General features: G+C 35.9%; 1 protein-coding gene across 2 annotated transcripts in view; it reads left to right on the top strand.

Moving 5' to 3' along the window:
• LOC146399572 (uncharacterized) overlaps positions 1 to 24,430 on the top strand; it is a 617,271-nt gene that overhangs the window by 119,959 nt on the left and 472,882 nt on the right. For both annotated transcript variants that reach the window (XR_014818092.1, XM_084980513.1), the window contains one exon: positions 24,180 to 24,292. Coding sequence is in view for 1 of the 2 variants with exons in the window: in XM_084980513.1 (XP_084836639.1) it covers positions 24,180 to 24,292 (113 nt within the window). In the remaining variant the exon portion in view is untranslated. The remainder of the gene's footprint in view (positions 1 to 24,179; positions 24,293 to 24,430) is intronic.

Raw genomic sequence — 24,430 nt, 5'->3', positions numbered from 1 at the left:
CTCCCATTCTGTAAGTTGTCTTTTTGTTTCTTTTTGGTTTCCTTTGCTGTGCAAAAGTTTGATTAGATCCCATTGGTTTCTTTCTGCTTTTATTTCTGTTGCTTTGGGAGACTGACCTGAGAAAATATTCATAAGGTGGATGTCAGAGAATGTTTTGCCTATGTTCTCTTCCAGGAGTTTGATGGTGTCTTGTCTTATATTTAAGTCTTTCAGCCACTTGGAGTTTATTTTCGTGCATGGCGTGAGGGTATGTTCTCGTTTCATTGCTTTGCATGCAGCTGTCTAGGTTTCCCAGCAATACTTGCTGAAAAGACTGCCTTTTCCCCATTTTATGTTCTTGTCTCCTTTGTCAAATACTAACTGACCAAAGGTGTCTGGGTTTACTTCTGGGTTCTCTATTCTGTTCCATTGGTCTGTCTGTCTGTTTTGGTACCAGTACCACACTGTCTTGATGACTGTGGCTTTGTAATACTGCCTCAAGTCTGGGAGAGTAAGGCCTCCTGCTTGGTTTTTGTTCCTCAGAATTGCTTTGGCAATTCTGGGTCTTTTGTAGTTCCATATAAATTTTTGGATTGTTTGTTCTAATTCTGTGGAAAATGTCATGGGTAATTTGATAGGGATTGCATTGAACATGTAGATTGCTTTGGGTAGTATGGCCATTTTTACAATATTAATTTTTCCAACCCAGGAGCATGGGATATCTTTCCATTTCTTTACATCTCCTTTAATTTCCTGGATTAATGTTTTATAGGTCTCAGCATATAAGTCCTTTACCTCCTTGGTCAGGTGTATTCCCAGGTATTTGATTTTTGGGGGGGTGCAATTTTAAAAGGTATTGTACTTTTGTATTCCTTTTCTAATATTTCATTGTTAGTATACAGAAATGCGACTGATTTCTCACTGTTAATCTTATATCCTGCTACCTTGCTGAATTTGTTGATCAGTTCAAGTAGTTTTTGGGTTGAGTCCTTAGGGTTTTCTATATATAGTATCATGTCATCTGCATACAGTGACAGTTTTAGCTCTTCTCTTCCTATTTGGATGCCTTTAATAAATAATCTTCATGAATAAAGCAGTCTTATTATTATTATTATTATTTTGGTTGCACTCAAAGCACACAAAAGTTTCTAGGCCAGGGATCAAACCCACACCACAGCACTAACCAGAGCCACAGCAGTAATAACACCAGATCCTTAACCCACTGAGCCACAGGGAACTCCAAAGCAGCCTTCTTTGGAAGATATATATATATATATGCAACTTTTTTTTTTTTTTGTAATTCAAAAAGTTAAGTGTTACTGTAAATAATGTTAAGTGTAGAGGAGAAATTTAAACAATTTTACACCAATGAATATCTACTCCTTAGATTATACTGATAAGATTATAGTATATTTGCTTTATCATGACCCTTTATATCCATCAATCGATTCACCCTTTTAATTCATTTTTTTTTCTTTTTAAGGCCACACTTGCAGCACATGGAGGTTTCCAGGCTAGGGGTCAAGTCAGACCTGCAGCTGTTGGCCTACACCCCCCAGCTGCAACAATGCTGGATCCTTAACCCATTGAGCAAGGCCAAGGATTAAACGTGCATCCTCAGGGACACCGTATTGAGTTCTTAACCCACTGAGCCACAATGGGAACCCCTTTAACACATTTTTCTTTCTTTCTTTTTTGTCTTTTTAGGGCCACACCTGCGGCACATGGAGGTTCCCAGGCTAGGGGTCCAATCGGAGCTACAGCTGCCAGCTTACACCACAGCCAAGGCAATGTGGGATCTGAGCCACATCTGCGACCTACACCACAGCTCATGGCAACGCCAGATCCTTAACCCACTGAGAGAGGCCAGGGATCAATCCTGGGTCCTCATGGATGCTAGTCAGATTTGTTTCTGCTGGGCCATGACAGGAACTCCTAATGCATTTCTGATACAACTAAGTTGTAGACAATATTACACATTTCCCTAAATACTTTAACATACTTATCATTAAGAAGAATCCATAATTATTTGCTGTTTATTTCTTTCTTTGGAGGTTAAAGATATACAACTGTAGACAAGGAATGTTGCCTGCCCTTTCAATAAACAAAGAATATTATGGTGACCAAGCCATCAGCCGCTGCAGCTGCCCCCTGACCCCCGCCCCCAATGGGCGTGTCCTGAGGGGAATTCAAGACGCAGAAAATCAGGACACTGGTCCTAAGCAGTTAAGGTACATAGCAAAGGAATACTTTCAATAAGCCCAAAGCTTGCATCTTATTATATAGAGAAAAGCACTAAAATCATTAACTTGAGTTACCTGTTTTTTTGGTGTGATTAGCAGTAATCTTTTACAAAGATGTATGCTTGATTTATGTATTTCTGTAGTCAAAAACGCAAAATATGTACCAGCTCCTCCCTCTATCTTTTAGGAACAGTTCCCTCAGAGCTCTCTGAGAGGCTGCCATCCCAGCGATAGTCCTTAGTAAGACCCCAAACAAAACATAATTCTCAAATTTTAGGTTGTGCATTTTTTTCCAGTGGGCACAATGAAATGCACAAATTTTAAATGTACCATTTGATGAGTTCTGACAAATGCATACACCTGAATACAAGTCTTTATCATAACACGGGGTAATAATATTACTCAATTACTCCAAGTAATTGTTATGTCCTTTTTTTTTTTTTTTTTTTTTTTGGCTTTTGTCCTTTGAGGCTGCACCTGTGGCATATGGAGGTTCCCAGGCTAGAGGATGAATGAGAGCTGTAGCTGCTGGCCTATGCCTACACCACAGCTCATGGCAATGCTGGATCCTTAGCCACTGAGCAAGGCCAGGGATCGAAGCTGCAACCTCATGGTTCCTAGTCAGATTCATTTCCACTGATCCACGACGGGAACTCCTGTTGTGTCTTAATTACAATTTTAAATTAATAGCATATTAAGTGAATGTTCCATGCTAAGGGATCAGAATTTCTTTTCTACTTATTAACCTTCGTAAAAATTTGTAGAAATGATTTTCCTAATTCAGTAAATAATAGTAGCTGTGCTTGAGGAAGACACTATTGACAGGGAAGTGCAATTCATTCTTGCTCTAAACAGAGAAAATGTCATTGAAAACAGTGGACAGGATTCTCTTTACTGAAGAAAAGTGCTTTACCCCTGATAATCACCAAGGAAAGAACTACCTACTGTTTCTCTGCAGTCTTAACCCCACTTTAAAAAGACAAAATAAAAAGACAAAATACTGGATATTCACTTAAAAGGTAATTTGTATGGCCTTTTGTTGATGAATTCAAAATCAAAAACATTCTATTTCCTGAATTGTTGAAAATTTTGTTATGGAAAAACTTTGTAAACAGCCAATATCTTAAAATTAGTATAATTAATGAAATAATACTAATCCATACATTTACATAAAATTAATTAGCCTCCATTAGATTTACTAATTTTTTACTAAAACCTTGTTTTAATTCTATTGCAAAGTAAAGTGCCATATTACTAAATGGGTATAAAGTTTTTACAAATTTTACCAGTTTATTCAGGCTTGTAAATGGATGGTTAAGATTCCTAGACTTGGGGATTAGCTATTTAAGCATAACTGATGGATTTCTTGCAGCTTATCTGTTAATTAATGAAGACAATGTACCAGTACTCAAATTCAGAAGTTTGTTATTGAGATGTCCTTTAAGAAACTGGGAGAGTTTTTCTGTGCCTAAAGAATGGGCTGAAGAGTAAGATTTTAAAGTTGTCTATATTTGCAAATATTTAGAAATGTCTACAGATAATTCTTTCCCCTCAAATCTCTGAATCTCTAGACCACAAATATTAAATCCTTGCTCCTCCAATTATAGTAAATGTGTATCTAAATGTTACAAATCTCTTGTTTACATATCCTTAAAGTTTCTCTTTCAAAAAATTATTACTGTTACTTGGCACTATAGGAAGAGACCGCATAAATTAGTCAAAACTACACAAATTTGGGTATTATTTTCCCTGTCAACAAGAAATGACCCAGAATAAAAGAAAGCTACAAACTTAGAGAAGCTTATCAAGTAAAAAAAAGGCAATTTCCTGTCTTAAAAATGTACTATAGCTCAGATTCTCTTTATTAACCACTACTTGGGATTAGATTATTTTTGAAAAAAAAATTTCAAAATATTTAAAGATTAATAATAAACATGTTGATGTAATTCAAATGCAATTTGTGAATAAAGAGAAATTGCAAACATTCATTTAGTTCCTCTCTTCCTCTGGGGTATAGAGTTTCTCTGGGGCAAGCCTAGATCCAGGTTTATCTTTTCTCAGATTTCAAGCTCTTGAAGTGTCTTCATCGAAAATTTTAGGTCACCAAAAAAATTGGTAATGAAAAGTTCCAGGGATGGTGAAACAAAACCTTGCCAATATACTCTATTTCACACTGGTTTTCAAAGCTATTAAGGTTCTTTTGAGAGGACAGACCAATTTTAAGAATCAATTCCATGCATTAAGTAGCTAAAATAAAAGGCTCCATAGACCTCTCTTGTCTGCGGGTAATATTTCCTAAAGTTTTCTCCATCATTTCCTGTATTTCCCTCCCTTCCACTTCCTCCTTGGCCCACTCCTTCTCTAAACACAATGGAAAAAAGATAGTTGAGTAGAAGTATCAGACCTGAATTATAATATGTAAGAGCTATTCAACAACTTTTCATGTTAAATACACACATTTTCACAATTTCTGGATCACAGAGATAAATCATTTTTAAATTTATCCTCTCAAATGTGAAGTTCAACGTAGATCTGGGATACAGATTTCATCTACCTCTTTATATAACATTTATGAACTTTAACTTACCAGACACTGGCTTGATTGCTATGGCCTGTAAATAAATGAAAGCTTCATTTCAAGTACTATGTTTGAATTTATAGACTACTTAGCTATTTAGTTTAATTTTACAAATATTGTAAGGCAACTCATTTCAAAATACCTCTGACCGCTTGCCCACATTCACATCAGATAATATTATTTACAAATGTTTCTATCAAGCACCATAGCAGAAATCAATCATCAGAGTCAAGGTCAAGTGGTGTGCTGGCCAAGAAAGCATCTCATTATATCTGTACAGGAATATGGGACCAAAGAAACGTTCATCTATATGCAGCAGCCATTGGTCTTTTCTATCTCTATACAACCAGAGAGTTGAAAAGTCTCCCTTCATGGCAACTCAAAATTCGGATGCATCCATCCACTTTAAACAACTCAGTGCTTCACTGTGGGCCCAGTACCATTTGTGTAGGGTACCTCAATGCATTTTCATTACCTGTGCTTTTTTTTTTTTTTTTTGGCCCTGCCTGCAGCATGCAGAAATTCCCAGACCAGGGACTGAACCCAAGCCACAGCAGTGACAATGCCAAATCCCTAACCATTAGACCATCAAGGAACTTCATCAATGCTTTTTTTTTTCTTTAGGGCTACATCTGCGGTATATGAAAGTTCCCAGGCTAAGGGTCGAATTGGAGCTGCAGCTGCCAACCACAGCCACAGCCACAGCCATGCTGAATCCAAGCCACACAGGTGACCTCCGCCACAGTTCACAGCAACACCAGATCTTTAACCCACTGCGCAAGGCCAGGGGTGGAAGCTTCATCCTCGTGGACACCATGTCAGTTTCTTAATCCACTGAGCCACAACAAGAACTCCAAAAACTGTGCTTTCGACTATTGTTTATATAAACAGAACACCTGGGGATGTGCCCTAGTATTAGCCAAAGTCCTTTAAAGAAAAGTAAAATCATTCTAAGTATTTCAACTGAGATAATTCAATTCAGGGAGCTGCTTATATAGGCATTATTATTCAATCATAGAACTACTCACAAAGCCTGAACATGACCTCAGAATCCTTAGATACATAGTACTCACAGAGCTATCACCACTTAATTACAGCTGGCACTGTATGAGTAGACAATTTAAATTTCACACAAGTCCTTCACATCTGTAAAATTTATTTTTTCTCATATTTTGCTAAAAGCTGTCACCTCATAAATACTGCTTAATTGATCACAAAATAAACCCAACTCGCTTTCTCTATTAAAGATCTGAAAATCTTAAAAATTTCACATAAATAGTATATATGCGTATTGTTCTAAATCAAACATCCCTGTTCCTCCATGACTACTAGAAAAAAAAAAAGATTGTGCAAGTCTTATTTAGTACACATATATGCTATCTTAGCTACTTGCTCCAGCAGTTCATCATGGTGATTGGAGACTCACTTTCAAATTACTCCTTTTAGGAACTGAGTCAAGGAGTTCTCATTGTGGCTCAGAGGTAAGGAACCTGACTAATATCCACGAGAACATGGGTTCAATTCCTGTCCCTGCACAGTGGATAAGGATCCAGCATTGCCATGAGCTGCTGCATAGGTCACAGGTGCAGCTTGGTTCTGGTGTTGCTGTAGCTGTGGCATAGGCTGGCAGCTGCAGCTCTGTTTTGACCCACAGCCTGGGAACTTCCATATGCCATACCTGCGGCCCTAAAAAGAAGATAAATAAAATTTTTAAAGAAGAACTGAGCCAATACAAAGACATTTGATTTGGCATTAAGTTGTCAATTTTCCTTAAATGCTAAGCATGAAAATCTTCATATTTCTGTAAGGGGAAGAAATAAGAATAGAAGGAAAGAGGAAGAAAATAAGGGAAGGAGGAAAAGCAGCAAGGTAGGAAGAAAGGAAGGAAGAAAAGGTAGGAGAAAAAAGAAAGAAGGAAAAGAGAAAGAAAGAGAGAAAAAAAGAAGGAAGGAAAGAGAGAAGGAAGGAGAAAACTGAATAAAAAGTGCCCTGAAATTTCTCTGGAAGAGGTTGTGTGTAATGAATAGCTAAATAAAAAGGATTAAAACACTATTCATTCAATTAATACTTGTTGAGCACCTTTAAGTAGACAAGCTTCATTTCAAAGGATAGAGATAGACAGCCACAACAAAAAACAAAAATAAATCTGGGAGCTTACATTCTACTTAGGGGTGCCACATAAAAATATAAACACATAAAATTTAAAATAGCGACTAGTAATGGAGTGAGGCGAAATATGGAATCTAGGGGGAAATGCTAGATTGGAGAATCAGAGAATGTCCTTTGTGAGAATGTGGAATAACCAGTCATGTTTAGTCTTGAAAAATAAGAGCCAGAAGCGCAGAAATGTGGAAGGAACATTTCAGGTGGCACAGAGCTGGTGCAGAGGCCTGGGGCCAACAGAGACTGGCTTGGGCTGGGAGCGGCCAACTGGGAGTGGCCAACAGAAGACCTAGTAAGAATTTCAACTGATAGAAACGTGTGATGGGAACCTCTTAAGCAGGGGAGAGGTATAATATGACTTGGGTTTTAAATGGCTCTCTCTGAAGACTTTATGGAGAATGAATGGCGTCATTTACCCTGTTACTAGGTCTGGAGAAAAATACGGTGATCATCTCCACCAACGTTAAAATGGTACTTGACGCACATTTTAAACATTTCTCAATTAATTTTCTGACATCTCATTAGAGTGCCAGAAGGGCAGTATATGAAGAAGGGCACTAGTGAAGGGAAGGACTTCTATTTTACAGAGGTGTCTCCAAAACTTCCCACAGTGTCTAGAATGCAATATATACCCTATCAATATTTGTTGAATAAATGAAAAAATTCACATGCATAATTCCTGTTGCATACATTTTTCTTTTAAAAAATGTTTGTCTCATTTCTTCCCCAAATTCAATCTCAAATGTGTGTTTGCCAGTGATTTCTGGCTTCTCCTTAGTGAAACAATTGATTTAGTGGACTTGGGAAAAAATACATTGTTGCTATTTTCTCTGAAGAGTATTTAATTGAGAAGAAAGTTCATTCAGTAATTATTTAAGCTGTGTGTTATATTTTAAATGCCCTTAGGTCACTGAGGTTTCCAGACACAAGCATGGATAAAATATGGTACGTGTGTTGGAGGTGAGGGGGAAGAATGGGAAGCTTCTTTATGCATTTTGATGAGGAGTATATGGATCACGTCTTGTCATTGGTTTTATGTCTTTTTAAAGTATAAAATATTTCTCATAAAATCTTACATATCTCAGTCTAACTGTACACACTCTCCTTGCTGCTGGCCTACTTGAAACTAGTTCACATTCTCCCTGAAGAAATCTAAGGTGAATTTAGGGAAATAAAATGACTGAACTTGAAAAGTCAGCCATTAGTCTCCTATTTCAGCCAGTGCTCTTCTGGGGAGAGCTGGCTTGCCTTGTGGGGCAACTCTGTTCTCTTTTATTCCACACGATGTCACTCTGTCCCTGTCAAGGAAACAATTATCTCCAGTTCACTTGTTTAACTTTCTTCCATTGGATTTTAAGGAGGAAAAGCATTATATTTATTTTCAATCACAGTTATGGAGAAAAAATACCAATTTTCATTATGAAATAGTATGATAAAATTTCCTAATTGCCTCTCATTTCTTTCAAATTTCAAAACAGACAGCACGGTAACATAAGTAGAAAGTATATTACTTTGCTTCCCCAGGCTACCTCACCAAATTAATAGACTTAAAAAGTAATATTCCCCAAATACATTTAGAACTTCATTACAGACACTCAGACATTTCATCTAAACTTTCCTTAGTGTTTATGTAAATATGGCTTTATATTTAAATATAGATTTTTATAATTTAACATATAGTTATATTTTATTATTTAAATATAGATTTTATGAATTTAACATAGTTATAGTTTATATATATTTATACAGATTTTTATAATTTAACAGTTATATTTTATTATATATATTTATATTTCAAATATAGATTTTTATAATTTAACATAGTTATATTTTATTATATATATATTTTTATAATATATATATTTATAATTTAACATATAGTTATATTTTATTATATATATTTATATATTTTTAAACATAGATTTTTATAATTTAACATATAGTTATATTTTATTATATATTTATATTTATAGATTTTTATAATTTAACATATAGTTATATTTTATTATATATATTTATATTTTTAATTTCCCCAATACATTATTTTTTTTCTACTGTACATCATGGTAACCCATTTACACATACCTGTATACATTCTTTTTTCTCACATTACCATGCTCCATTATAAGTGACCAGATATAGTTCCCAGTGCTACACAGCAGGATCTCATGGCTAATCCATTCCAAAGGGAACAGTCTGCATCTATTAACCCCAAACTCCCATCCATCCCACTCCCTCCCACTCCCCCTTGGCAACCACAAGTCTATTCTCCAAGTCCATGATTTTCTTTTCTGCAGAAAGGTTCATTTATGCCTTATATTAGATTCCAGATATAAGTGATATCATATGGTGTTTGTCTTTCTCTTTCTGACTTCATCTAGGATGAGAGTTTCTAGTTCCGTCCATGCTGCTGCAAATGGCATTATTTTGTTCTTTTTTATGGGAAAGTAGTATTCCATTGTGTATATATACCACCTCATCCTAATCCAATCATCTGTCCATGGGCATTGGGTTGTTTCCATGTCTTGGCTGTTGTGAATAGTGCTACAGAGAACACGCGGGTGCATGTGTCTTTTTCAAGGAAAGTTTTGTTGGGACATATACCCAAGAGTGGGATTGCTGGGTCATATGACCGTTCTATGTATAGTTTTCTCAGGTACCTCCCTACTGTTCTCCAAAGTGGTTGTACCCGCTTACATTCCCACCAACAGCACAGGAGGGTTCCCTTTTATATTTATATTTTAAAACAAGAATATATATTTTTAGATTTAAATATAAAGTATATTACTGAATGACAGTAACTTATTGAAAAATGCAAAAATAATTGCAAGACATGGTCTAGTTGAATTAGAGTTTTTTAAATAAGTAGGAGTTAGGTCACAGTAGTGTGTTGTGCAGTACAGCTTGCTGGAAGAAACTTTTGATGTTTGCTCTAGCTTTGTGGTAAACTTTGCCTATTATGAAGAGAAAAAAATAACATACAGGCTTCTCATTGCGATTATATTTTCAGTGTATAACTATTCACAGCATCAGAGAGCAGAGTGGCATTGTATCATCTGGAGGGACTCTGGAGCCAAATGTTCTGGTCTCAAATTTCAATTCCATCATTGCACAGTTGTCATTTCACTTCTTGGTTCCTCAGTTTCTTTGTTTGGACTATGGGGATAATAACAATACTTCTTTTTGAGCCATTTCTGGTATTAAGTGAATATATGTATGTGTGTGTGTGTGTGTATATATATATATATTATATATACATGAGTGTATATATATATGTGTGTGTGTGGTGTGTGTGTGATTTTGATGAGTCAAGAAGGCAGAATCTAAGAAGAAAAATTTTATTGTGGTGATGATATATGCACTTGCACATGGTTTCAAAAGGCCAACCCCACAAGTTGGCTAATTCTTATCTAGAATTGATTAGGGATTTTAAAACGGCAATTTAAAAAAAGATTCAAAAGCAACAAAATATTTATCTTCAGATATTGTCTGGTCAAGAGGGGAAGAGGAACTGGACTTGGTCTTGACATTGTGCTTGGAGAGCAAAGGAGATGGCACAAAACAGTCAAATCTTGAGAAGCACTGAGTTACCACTGCTGGAGGTGTTCAAGTCTGAAAGATGCTGACCACATGATGATAAGGAGATATTCAGGAGATATTCAGGCAAACAAGAACTTGCCTCTTGAAGTTATTTCATTTTTTTTTAAGTGTAGGATTCTATGCCTCAAAAATAAATATGGTAAAGCAGAAGAAATCAGTTCAGAGAGAGGAACAGAAGGGAGAGGGATTAAAACACACAAAATCCAACCTTTGAGTATTTTACAAACAAGTATATATGCCTCCTGATTACCTGGTAGAGAAATTTGAAGTTTTATCTATACATTAATATTCTTTCTCTCAACAGTTTGTGAGCAACTAAAAAACAGTTGTAAAATCACTCCTTTCTACCATGTATCAAGTCTAGGGATGACAATATAATGGGAATGTAATATATAATGGTTTAGTATAATTTATGAAATCAAATGCAGGTTCAAATCCATGTAGCACAATGCCACTCCAGAAGGTGATATGCAAAATTATCTGAAATTCCAGGTGCTATGAAGTTCTATGTAGAGGTAATAAAATTGGGAGTAGCACTTATAATCTTTTATGTGACAGTTTATTTTATGCAAGGGATTTATGAATACATTTTTATTATATTATAAATATGCTATATCACCACCTAATTATTTTACTAGCATGCATGTTTATTTGCATATATGTGTAAGAGATTTTCTTGCATATATTAGGTCACACTTCTGGTAATTTGCTGCACTTTTATTTTCTTATCACTCAGTTATTGAGTCATTTATTAGGTAAACATTTAATGAGAACCCTTTACATATCATGCTGATTGTGAGGTACACTGCTAATATACAAATGAGTAAACAAGAAACTCTAGGACATGACCAGGAAGCTGATAATATGGACTGCATGGAGATCTACAGCAGCATGTACAGATCCTGCCTTTGGTCATTAGAAAAGTCTTCCTGGGAGTTCCCGTCGTGGCTCAGTGGTTAATGAATCCGACTAGGAACCATGAGGTTGCAGGTTCGATCCCTGCCCTTGCTCAGTGAGTTAAGGATCCGGCATTTTCGTGAGCTGTGGTGTAGGTTGCAGACGAAGCTCGGATCCCATGTTGCTGTAGCCCTGGCGTAGGCCAGTGGCTACAGCTCCAATTCGACCCCTAGCCTGGGAACCTCCATATGCCACGGGAGCGGCCCACAAAATGGCAAAAAAAAAAAAAGGTCTTCTTGGGAGAGGCCCTGACTAAGTTATATTAAAAATGGAGGAGTCGCACACAATAAAACAGGGAGAGGTAAAGACATTCCAATTTCAGAGAGAGAAAACATTATGTGAAAAAAATAAAAATAAATTAAAAAGAGGACATATGGCATGTTAAAGAGCTGTGAAAATGTGCAGAGCCACTGACAAGTGAGAAGGGTGTAGACCATGAATTGCTTTCAGTTCCCTGCTGAGGGTTAATCTAAGGGGTATGTAAGGTCGCTGAAGGCTTTTGGCAGGTGTGTAACATCATCAAAAGTTTTGCATTTTACAAAGATCCATTTGGCTGTAGTTTGGAGAATGGATTGGGGCCCAGCACAACTGAAATTACGGACACACTAGGAAATGGAGGTAGTTCTCGATCAAAGATAATGGTTAAGGTCTGAGAGCAGAGGACAGTGAGAAGTGGAGAGATCTGTGGCAAACTGGAGAGGAGGAGATCAGGGACAGGAGCGGCTGTGTGTCACTCAGGGGTCACACTGGGAACAGCTGAGATGGTACAGGTCCAGCCTCCCCGTGCCTAATGCACCAGATAGCCAGTGTCATCATGTCTTCCCTCACCTGTGCTAATCAGAATCCAGGCTGAGCACATCTTTGGATCATATTTTTCTCCTTAGATTTTATAAAGAAAGAAAACAAGGGAAAGGGGAGGGAAGGGGAGAGAGAATGAGCAAGAGAGAGGGGAAGAAGTGAAAAAGAAAGCTAAAGAACAGAGAGTATTCATATAAAGAAGATGGTGAAAAAAATAATGTGTTCTTTCACACAAGCCTAGTTTCTAATCTTAGCTCTATCATTTGAAGATATGCAAATTCTGACAAGTTGCTTAATGTCTCCATACAGAGTCTTCTCATTTGTAAATGTAATTTCCTAGGGATCTTACTAATCAGTGCGATAATATATGTAAGGTACTTAAAAGAGTTCCTGAAACATGAGTAAGTTCTTTAGAAATATATTTGTCTTCCTTTCTCTTCACAGTGTATTGATTGTCTATTATCCAGACACGGCCAGGCATTAAATTATGTACAGTAATTACGCGTGCAGGCCAAGATGCAGAATAGTGTGTGTGCGTGTGCGCTTGAAAATGTCAGAGAATTACCAAGTTAGTGAACACCTGCGGACTGTGGGGACGAGATTCTGGAGTTCAGTTCAGAGATGTGAGCCCTGCATTCTTTGTTGTTTTTCTTCCTGAGATATTTTTGACTTTTGATGAAGCTGCTGAAAGACTCAGAAGCTGGCATTGCTTTCGAAAAATCATACACAGCTATACGGACAAAAACTGAAGTTCAGAGCTCAAGAAGGAGAAGGGAACATTTTAACACTCCAGGCCATCAGCTGGGACCCCTCAAAGGACTATATGCATAATTGAGGTGAATCAGAAATAGATCAGCTATTACAAATTCAGAAGCCCTGCTGTGCACTGGTCCTCATTAGCCTTAAGTTAATCTGCCCCTAACCCTAACTGCTCACCAAAAGTAACAGTTGATCCTCTATGGAAGAAAACAGCATTATTCAAATCTGTATATTATAATTATTTCATAGACAATGTCTAAAGTTCAATAAGATTCCCAATCACATCAGGACATAACTTCACACAATTTATTTATTTATTTATTTTAACTTCACACAATTTAAAACCAAGAAAAGACATAGGTAATACAAACAAACCTAAAGCAGACCCACAGGAAATTCAGATGTTAGAACTTATTGCACAAGGATTTGAAAATAACTATGATTAATATGTTTAAGAAATGAAATGCTAAGACAGGAGAGACAGAAAACTAGACAGTATTAAAAAGAATTTCATGGACACTTTGGAGCTTTCAGTGCAATAAATTTAACTTAAAAACCCAGTATACGCATTTAATGAGAGATTATAAACAGTTGAAGAGATTGGTAAACTCAAAAATAGATCAGAAGAAATATGTAGACTGAGATTCAAAAAGCCTAAAAGGCAGAAAAACTTGGGAAAAAAATATGAGATAAATGAGACCCAGAGAAAAGATTGAGCATTTGTGTTTGTGGAGCTAAAGAAAAGAATGGGACAGAAAAAAATATTTGAAAAGTAATGACAGAAATAAAGATGAGAACCCATAACTTCAAGAAAGACTTCACAACCAAAACAGAAAAAACACAAAGAAAAGTATACTTAGACATTTCATAGCAAAGTTTAAATTAAGTTCTAAAAAGGCCTTAGAAGAATGCCTGGAAAAAGAACCACCCAACCATTGTAGTTATTATTAATATTATTTATTATTATTATATTTACATATTAGCAGTGTTACTTATAATCAAGTTTCCCTTATGTAAGTTAACTGGATTATCTGGTAAGCTAATTTAGAAAAAGTGTGTGATAATGTATCATTCTTCTAAGACACTGATATTTAGTAATAGCTTCTTCCAATTATGTATTGTTATGTGTTACTCAAAGCTGTTCGTGTGTGTTAATGTATATCACATCTTTTTAAAGCAAATTGATCGAATACTTCTCAACAACAACAAAAGTGAGAAGATAAGTCGAATGGTAAAACTGAGAGTGTTTACCACCAACAGAACAACACAAAACTTCTGAGTGATGTATTTAGGAAGAAAGAAAAAAAAGAGAAAGTAAGGAAGGAAAGATGGAAGGAAGGAAAAAGAAAGGGAGGGACAAAAAAAAGGAACAGATGTGAGGAAGAATAGAGAGCAAAGCAAATGACAATAATAAGTAGACCAAAGTAAATATTCACATAAATTAAAAATCACAATGTATAAATTGTTACATTCTTTAAAAAGATAAAACAAAAACAAGCAAAACAGGGTTAAGAAATAACAAAAAATAAAGAACAAAGCAAAAACAAAATTTACAAAAAAACAAACAAAACAAAGCTAAGGAAAGCAAGTCATATATAAAGCTCAAAGTAAAGATAATTCTAAATAAATTAGTAATCATCATAATTGTTAACAGCTAAATTTTCCCATTATTACTATAATACCTAAATTATCAGATTTGTTTTAAAAAATTCAGCAAAATGGTATTTATAAAAAATATATCTAAACATAATAACAAAGATGTGCTGAATATTAAATGATGAGAAAAGATACACAAACAAATATAAACCAAAGAAAACTGGGGAAAATATCTTAATTTGCTGAAAACCAAATATTAAGACAGAAAGCCATCATAAGAGTAAACAGGAGGAAAACAGAACTTTTGGGTTAACAATTCAGAAATTTTGAGACACACTGTCTAATTTTAGCATTCATGGGCTTTGCACTCTTAAATAAGGTTTGTGAATCCTTTTTTACTTATCTGAAAAATATGGTTAGTCACTGCATCCATCTCAAGGTGTTATCATGAATATTAATTGAGTTCATGTGTGCAAAGAAAGAGCTTAGAACCTTGCCTGGGGAAGGGCAAACCCATGTCTGTGCTTTGTAAAAGAATCAAGACCACTGATAAAGTGAATTGATAATGTAAAATTTTCACTTTAGACTATTTTTCAAATCTGCTTTTCATAAGTAATTAAGCAATATGGAAACCCCAACAGATTTTTGTTTCATTCTGTTTTATCCTCTAAAAATGGCAGAACGGCTGAATAGCTGAGAACAACAAATTCCATAGAAAATGCAAACCTGAGAAACTAAGAATTGACTAGTAGAATATTGGTAAATGAGAAAAAATATTCAAAATTAATACTGGACTAGTCATTTTAGAGACTGTGCTTTGTATGGAGATATTCAAAACCATTCATCACCAAGAAGGCAGATTTGGAGGTTGTGGTTCTTCACCCCATGTCTCTGTTGAAAGAAAGTATCATTTGAGTAACTGGATGTTCAGATAAGAGAAAAATCACCAACAGTTCTTGCTATCCTGACTGTTTTCAGACTAGACATAGCTGCCAAGACCAATGGTAATTGCTATCTTCCTCTAAAACAAAGTAAGAATATCAGCACTTCGTTGGTAGAAACAATCTGAATAACATTGACCTTCCTTGCTAAAAGAGCCATTTGTTGCGTGAACGAAGGGAAATAATTAAATACTGTCTTTAAAGATAACAAGTTAAATTCACAGACATCTGCTGTTTGGTCAGAGTTTGCTGAAGTTTTGAGATGATCCAAGGGAGCCGTATTTCCCTGTTATAGGGAGTTAATATCCCCTTAATGACAATCTGGTTTGATTCATTCCTGTTTTTTCTGCATATCAAGATGAAGATTTTCAGCTGTTCTTTATTAGTCTAAAAATCAGGTTTAAATATGCCAGAAGGTCCATTTTGGAGAATAGTGACATTGTAAAATTAAAGGCACATATCTGTGTCCCGAAGCAAAAAAAAAGACACTATGTCTTCATTCTCAATGTCACTTTTGTGTGCCTCAATAGGGTTAATAAAAACATTGAAATCACTTGCGAATTACCAGCTCTTGCAGAAGCTTCTGAATTTAATGACTGTTCTCTTTATTTGGACCAAGTGTGAGAAAGAGGTCACCGACACCCGTTCCAAACAAATACATGACAAACACCATGTGTTTTTGTTTTTAAGGAACTTATTGGACTGAGTGGAAGTTTGTTCATTTTTATGGTGAGAGCATTTTCAGGCCCTCTGGGAAATGAAATTAAGGAAATCTCTCGTAACTCACAATGGTTTTAGCACCGATGCTGTTAATACCCTCCAAGCCAGGGATGGCCCCACTCTTTGGTAATTATTATCTTCTGAGATTTGGGTAAAATTGTGACCATCCCCTTAGAAGAAATGCAGTTAGACAAATATTCACTCCATGTGGCACACTATTCAAGAGTTTCCTTGGTCTCTTTATCTATTCATGGGTCTCTGGGAATCCTCAGACACTGGTAACCTCTGTAGAAGAATTTGATGACTTGTTCTGTTGGGAGAGAATGAACCACTGCAAACAAGAGTGGGGCATGTGACGACCTGCCACTGGTCACTCCCGGTGCTGTCTTGTTGTTCTCTCCCACATTTTGTGCAACATGATGTCATTATTATTTTTTGATTTGAATCCTGGTCCAGGAAATTTTTCTTTCCCAAAGGGAAAGGGCCCTGAGAGATATCACTGAGGCATACAGATAGACAGAGTGTAGCTAGAGAAGCACCATCACAAAGTCATCTATTCCACTCACTGTGGACAGTGAGTTTCCTTCAGGCATTGTAACACTTTCTTTGTCATAACTATCTTTCACCTGTGCTTCCACTTCTATAGCCCACTTCTAAGTGCTTAACATAAGCTTTTCTCCTATTTGGAATCTTACAAAAAAAGTAGGATTGCTTGTAATTTGTAGATTTAAAAAAGAATATTAACAGTGCAGTGACTCTCCCCCTAGATGTGCCATGACACCCAGGGGTGGACTTGGCAGTGATTAAACACAGGTTTTTCCCATATCTCTCAGCAGCTGAAATCCCCAAGGTGTGTTTTCGTCTCATAGAAATCTAGGCTTGAAAACAAGTGAGCAAAGCTGAGGGTGAGTGGGACCTGAGTGAAGGCTGGTCTGTCTCCCACATTCCAACAGTGGGTGTCTTTTACCTCTACTCAGTGCTGGATGCTTGTGAGTCTCAGTCTTGAAATGACAGTATCAGGCTCCTAGACACTAAAAGTCACTATTCACTAAAAGTATCCATTTCTACCCCTCTTTACAAGAAAACCAACAAGATTCTATCGAGCACATCAAAACTTTCAGAAATAACAGGAGGCCTGGCTCCCCAACTGAACCTCTGCATCAAACACTACTTTTTCCCAAGGTAACATCTGATACCGGCCCCTCTACATGAGGAAAATGACCTTTTGTCCTATGCATTTCAACAACCATGGGTTGTCAGCCCTAAGGGTCCTAAATGTTAGAGAAAAAAAAAAAAATTGAAAAAATGAGTAAAGAAGGAAGAATTTTAAGACTTTGGTCAAACATCTGAAATACTATGATCCTGGTATCATTTAAATTTCTGAAAAGATTTAGAACAATTCATACTTAAGCCCTAAGACTAATCCACTCAGAAACCAAAGTCATTACAAGTCTCATTTCTTTATAGATTATCTGATAGCAGACAAATCAGAACTTTTATTCAAAGTGTGTTCTTCTAAAACTACCCTAGAGTCAAAAATCACAAAAACTCTATGTGGTACCTCTCAAATAACTCACTTGGATTAAAAGTGCATCATGTAATCATCACAGTGGTGAAGCTAAGTTTATGGATGTGCTCATATTTCAAGCAGAACTATGTGGTAATGGAGACAAAGAATTATTAGCAAATTCATTTGGATTCTTTTCCCTGGATCAGTAAACATAAATAAGAATGGTCTCTTAGAAACTTAAATCTAAAAAAGGAAACACAAATGTGATTATACAGGTGGATTTGTGATACTGACTATGGAATTTTGAGGTTGGTATCTGACTCGTGTACCTCTAACCAAATTGTTCATGGTATTGTAACACATAAAGCTCATCAATGGAGTAGAAAAATACTACCTTAAGTTATTTTAATTAGAAATATGGATTTTATATATGCCGTATTCAAAATGAATTTTCTTAAGTTTTCCGAGGCATTTATCTGAAAAATTATATGAACACGGGAGATGATTCTTTCATTCAAATAACACGAAATAGTTTGCAAGGACCCAGTTTTAACCTTCTCTTGGTCTGTTTTGATTTTTAAATAACTGCGGCCTACTTTGCTGACATTTAAACACAGAAATCACATACAACTCTAGACTGAATAAAGATAATTCCTTGTATTTTGTTACAAAAACTTTCTCCTGAATCTTAAAAAATGTTAAAAATACAGGAAAATATAATCTCACAAAAACTAGTAGTTCCTAAATGTCAGTATAAAGTCTGATGTGATATTTTATTTCCTAATAGATGAAATTACTTCATACTGTATCAACTGGGTTTCCAAATGGAAAGCCCAAACCTCCATAAACACTGCATTGCCAAGAAATTTTCTGCCATGGTTCTCATTGTTGATATAGCATCTAAACCAAGGCCTCAGACGAAGAGGGAACGTGCATCTTTACATCCAGCCTTCTTGGCAACAGAAGAAAGTGCTATATTGTTCTTCACACAAACCATCCCCATTAGAGCTCAAGATGTTCTTTTCCTTCTAATCCTCATTTGTCCCCCTTAGCCATTTGTTTAGAATTAAATTAACTGCAATTTGGAAAATGTGGATGAAAGGTAGTGCATTGAGTAGATATCACATGTTTCCTGAATGGTGCCTGTTCGGCCTCTTTCACGGCCATTCATTGTGCTTGAAAGGGTGTAGTGTGTGAATTGTTGGACTGTCACTCTGCAGAGAAGTCTGGCAGCCAGTATTACCATGGAAACAGCAGGAAAAAGACAATTAACAAAATGGCTCTGATTTTTTTCCTATTTCTTTTTCTACTCTTTAGAGAGGATATTCCCCTTTAAAATACACACACACACACACTCAGATGTACGCACAGACACACATGCACACATAATAAAAGAACAGTATTTGAAGATCTACTTATACTTGGATTCCTCCATTAATGGTATCTCTGAATGTTTTTTTTTAAATCACATTTCTAATATAAAATACTTATAAATGATTCTTTCAACTTGTTCTTCCCTCCCCCCTTCAGTTTTTGTTCTTTTCAGACATGGAAAGAATTCTTTGGAAATATCCTTAGGTAAACGACTGTTAATGAGCAGAGTCTGTGATTTTAACCCTGGCACATTCATTGGACTTTTAATTAGTCCCTCTTACCATCACTCCTATGACAGAAACACAATGTAGGCCCCAGAGCTTAAAGCAAAAGGAGGCTCTCTTTAGATTTGTCAACCTTAGTTTAGGTTTGCACATCAGGAAAAGAGGTTACGTATGGCCATAATGGCTAGGATTTGTGACTGAAGGGTTAACAGAGCATAAAGAGTAAATGTTTGATGTCATCATTAATACTAAAAACGCACTGCAATCTAAACTTTGTCAGACTTTGATTTCCCTTAAAAAGGCTATTTATAAGTGAAGGAAATGATTGTACATTGTAAGCATCATAATTAAAGTAAAATATAAGCCGGAGACCTATTGAGTCCATGTGTCAAATATTCCATTGAGATGAAACACTGTGCTTTGCAGATAAGTACTCTAGGTGGAAAAAGATACTTGGGAATGTAAGGATGCAGCTTTCTTTTGCATACTATATTTAAAATGTGTCCTCTCTCCTAAGCCTTATAGAAAAATATAATTCTGTAAGAGATCTAAGTCCCACAGTCCCCCCTTTGGAGGCAGCCTGTGACCTTGAGCTTGCTCTAACTTTGGTAAAGATTTCAAAAAGTTTTCTATCATAATAAAATGGAGTACCTACTATTTTACAGAACATTTACTGGCATTCCTAAAATTCCAGGTAAGTTTCCAAAAAGTCATTCTCGAAATTTCCCAAACCACGAAAGGTTCACCCAGTGCTGAAATATGTGTCCTTTTACTTTTCTCCAATATTCCATGCTTCCTCTATTTGCTTCTAATTGTAAAAAGGATCATTCAAACACAAAATTCCAGGAAAGAGTTTTAGGCAAGGATATAATCTTTTTTTTTTTTTTTTTTTCCAAATTTTAGAATCTGGGTGAATTTTTAAAAGCCTATTAATTCCTGCTAAAACCTTTAGGTTATACGTTAATGTAGCTGAACAGAAAATTGTCTTTATGCTAACACAGGTCCTTAGAAAAGAGTAAAGTGTTCTAGATTTGGACATTGCTATATTTCTCAAGGATAGTCATTTATACTATGTAAAGAAACTAAGAAAAAGAATTGGCATATTAGGAGGGAAGTATTTGAGAAAAATGTCATGTGAAATTTTGAAAAATATGTATGGTTTTGAATTGAAGTCAAGCAAAACTTGGCATTTTTAACAAGACGAAACCACAGACAAAATAGTTACTTTCAAATTCTCTAATCCTGTGCAGTTCTGCTGAAAGCAGTATTTAACTTATTGTAAACTGTGTCACTGAGATGAACACAAACTCCTACAGACGTAACTATGCAGCATATATATAAGAATATAGTTATTTTTAATTCATAGTGTAGGATTCTGAGTAAAGGAGGTGAAGACCTAATGTTCTGAAATGAAAAAATAAAACGGCTTACTTGCCCATTTTTTTCCCCTATTTTTGGCCACTGCACAGCTTGGAGTTCCCAGGTCAGAGATCAGAACCGAGCTGTAGTCATGACCAACCTAAGCTGCAGCTATGGCAATGCCAGATCCTCAACCCACTGCTCTGGGCTTGGAACCAAACCTGCGACCCAGCACTCCCAAGACGCTAGCAAGCCTGCTGGGCCAACGCAGGAATTCCATTTGGCCATTTTTATGACATGTATTTCATTAACAACAACTCATATAGCATCAACTGTGTGCCAGGTAGTATGGGATGACAAATTTGGGTAAAGGTCAATAAATAAGTTTGGGATTCGTGAGATTCACTGAGATAGTGTCACTATCAAATTTACAATATTTCCAAAGAATGTACAATTAATGAGAAGAGGGGTTTATTTCTGCTCACTGCTCTACCCCCAATGCCTAGATCAGAGCCTGACATGGACAATGTAGTTCAAGACGTGTTTGTTTAGCTAATTAATCTCCTTTTGTTATTGTGACAAATCAAAGGGTTCTGACCCATGCATCTGTCCATGCATTCTTTAGAATGAATAATTTCTTATTTTAGATTTTCTTTCTCGGTAAGTTTCCAAAAGGATTATTGGGCTTATACATCTCTAGAACTAATATAACATATATTTCAAATTTTTGCCCATTTCCTATCTTCCTATATTTTTTTACATTATTTCAAGCCAATACGCTATTGTAGTTATAACTAGTATGACTAGTTATGTACAGAAAACATAACTTAAATGTTAATATCATTTCCTCTTATATTTTCCTTTTTGTCCATTTTAAAAGTAATCTTACATTTTTATCCTATCATATTATATGGCATCAAATAAATAGAAAAAGGAAATGAAGAAGAGATGAGAAGTAGAGGAACACGAGAAAAGTGAAGGGAAGAAATGAAGTTAAGAGCAAGAAAAAATACTGAAATATATCAATCTATAACTTGTACCATAACTGAACAACATACTTCCTGATTATATGGTAATTATCTTATAAATCTGACCCTGAGTACATTTCTAAGTGAATTTTGTTTCCCTGAAACGACAAGTTACTAAGCAATAAGTAATTTCAAATTGTCATGTAAATGATGTGGTTACAAAAGAAAGATAAAGGAATTTGAGAATATTGATATATCAGAGAAATAAAAGGACTCAGTGAATTTTTAATCTTCTAAAAATAAATGTAGGAGTTCCTGTTGTGGCACAGAGGAAACGAATCCAACTAGGAACCATGATGTTGCAGGTTCCATCCCTGGCCTCACTCAGAGGGTTAAGGATCTGGCATTGCCATGAGCTGTGGTGTAAGTCACAGACGTGGCTTGGATCTTGGGTTGCTGTGGCCGTGGGATAGGCTAGGAGCTGTAGCTCTGATTGGACCCCTAGCCTGGGAATCTCCATATGCCGCAGGTGCGGCCCTAAACAGCAAAAAAAAAAAAAAAAAAACCAAACCAAAAAAAACCTTTAATAACTTGTATGTCAAAGGGTTAATAAGCTATAGATATCCTGACCTGACTTTAAAAAGAGGCGTGGGTCCTAGCACAGCACCTGAGAATGTTGTAGCCACGAGATTCCTGAATGTGATCAACATGATTTCTGGCTGCTCTACTAGAAACGGATACTGGATTCTTATATTATCAATTTACAGTGTTTCCTCTTATATATTGTTTCTTCCATTGTGTGTGTGTTTGTGTGTGTGTGTATGCTTGAATATATAAATATATATTCATTTTGACTATTTGGAAACACACTGAGACGACAAAAATAAAGTCACTCATAAGATACACAGAAAATCACTGTCAACAATTGGTTATCTTTTAATTTTCTGTGCTTACTTATCTAAAATTTAGATAATCACAGAGAGGTAAAAGTAAATTCTAGACCTGTGTTTTCCACCAGCCATAGGAGACAGGGTAGCTGTGCTCACGGGAGCAGCAACCCTCACTTACGCCACCCATTCTGTGGGGAAGCACTTCAATTACATGCTGCGTTATAGATTTAGGTGGCAGTTCAGTGTTTTTTATGAGTTTACTAATGAAACAATAGCTACTTTTTACACACATGATTAAAAGCAAATAATTGCCTTTTTGCTAAAAATAAAAAACCACAGGGTTTTCTAAGTTTCTTAAATGATATACTAATTATCTCACCATTGCCTAGTTTTACTTCCTTCTATATGTTAGTGCACTATTTTTTTATTCAGATACTTTAGATGAAAACAGAATCACTATTAAGTCTATCTGGTCTATAGAAAATGCCTAGAGGTGAACCATTCAAGATTCCCTTTCCATCTTCTTCAACATTTTCACCATTTAAACTATGCCTACATTCACTCCTTTGACCTGTTTGTCTTGCATTACAGATTAACGTAACTGCAGTTTTTACCAAACACATTTATTTTTTCTTAGACCGCCCCTTTGTCCTAATATCACTGTGGTCCCAATCCTTGCTTCTTGTTTATCTCAATATCTCAGTGTTTCATTTCATTAAGAGTTTAGAGAAGCACTTGTTGGTTTTATTATAGATGACTCTGTCAGTAAGCTGCATAATTCACAATGTGAATCTTTATTTTTTTAGAAAAAAAAATTTTTAAAGAAAAAGAAAAGAAAAAATGTTTAAACACATGCAATTCAAAATCTTGATAAAATCAGTTAGATTTTTTTTCTACCAGTATCAATATCCCAAGATGGTGAAGAGTTCAGAAGAAAGTCATAGCATATTACAAATGTTTACATGAGCAGAAATTACTCTTAAAATAGTGTCCCACGATTTAAAATGCCCAATGGTTTCCTGTATTTTTAGTACAAGAAGTGCTGTAGACTCCCTCCCACACATTATGGATTTCAACTGATATAGCTTGTTTGTTTTATATGTTTACAAAACATATAAAACCCACACGTTAGCATGGTGTTACCTACATATTTATTAAGATTATTAGTACATTAACAATAACAATCAGTTTTGCATCCATGCATTTTGGCACATATTAGAGTACAATCTAATACTCTTTTCATATGTTAGGAATACAACTTGAATCACTTTTTGTATTGCTTTTGCCTTTTGACATTTGCCAGCTTCACAGGGAATAACAGTGTCTTCTATTCATGAAATACGGGGTGCTAACTACGTCTAATGCAGCCCTATGCCCTTAGCTCCCAGGCTATCTCCACGCCCTGTCGCCAGTACCAGGGAACAAATGACTCCCTACTCTTGATTTTTTTGTTTCTATTATTCATGCACCTGCTTTCTAACCTATTCTTCACTTCCTGATCTCCTGTCTCCTTTTTTCAGCTCAGTGGGAAAGCTCTGCTCAGCTCCGAATGAGACCAACCCTTCGCCATTCTCCACTCCTCACAAGGACCTCTTCAGGATTCTGAGGAACTTCCCGATTCAGCCACAAGATGGTAACTGATTTTGTGACTGATCCACCTCTAGCTTCCCTCTCTCTTCAGGACAGTTTTATTTCAAAACTTAATTGTTTTTCCCTGACACTGTACCATGATGTACTATGGTTAAGTTTATTTTGGGCTATTCCTACAAGC

Source organism: Sus scrofa, chromosome 10 (assembly GCF_054392235.1).
Source record: "Sus scrofa isolate SSC_HxYL_T2T_F1_AM1 chromosome 10, Sscrofa_HxYL_maternal_Yorkshire_Landrace_v2.0, whole genome shotgun sequence".
In the NCBI taxonomy this organism is placed as follows: Eukaryota; Metazoa; Chordata; class Mammalia; order Artiodactyla; family Suidae; genus Sus; species Sus scrofa.
Note: the sequence above shows the minus strand (reverse complement) of the source record. Positions and strands in the feature narration are given on the sequence as shown.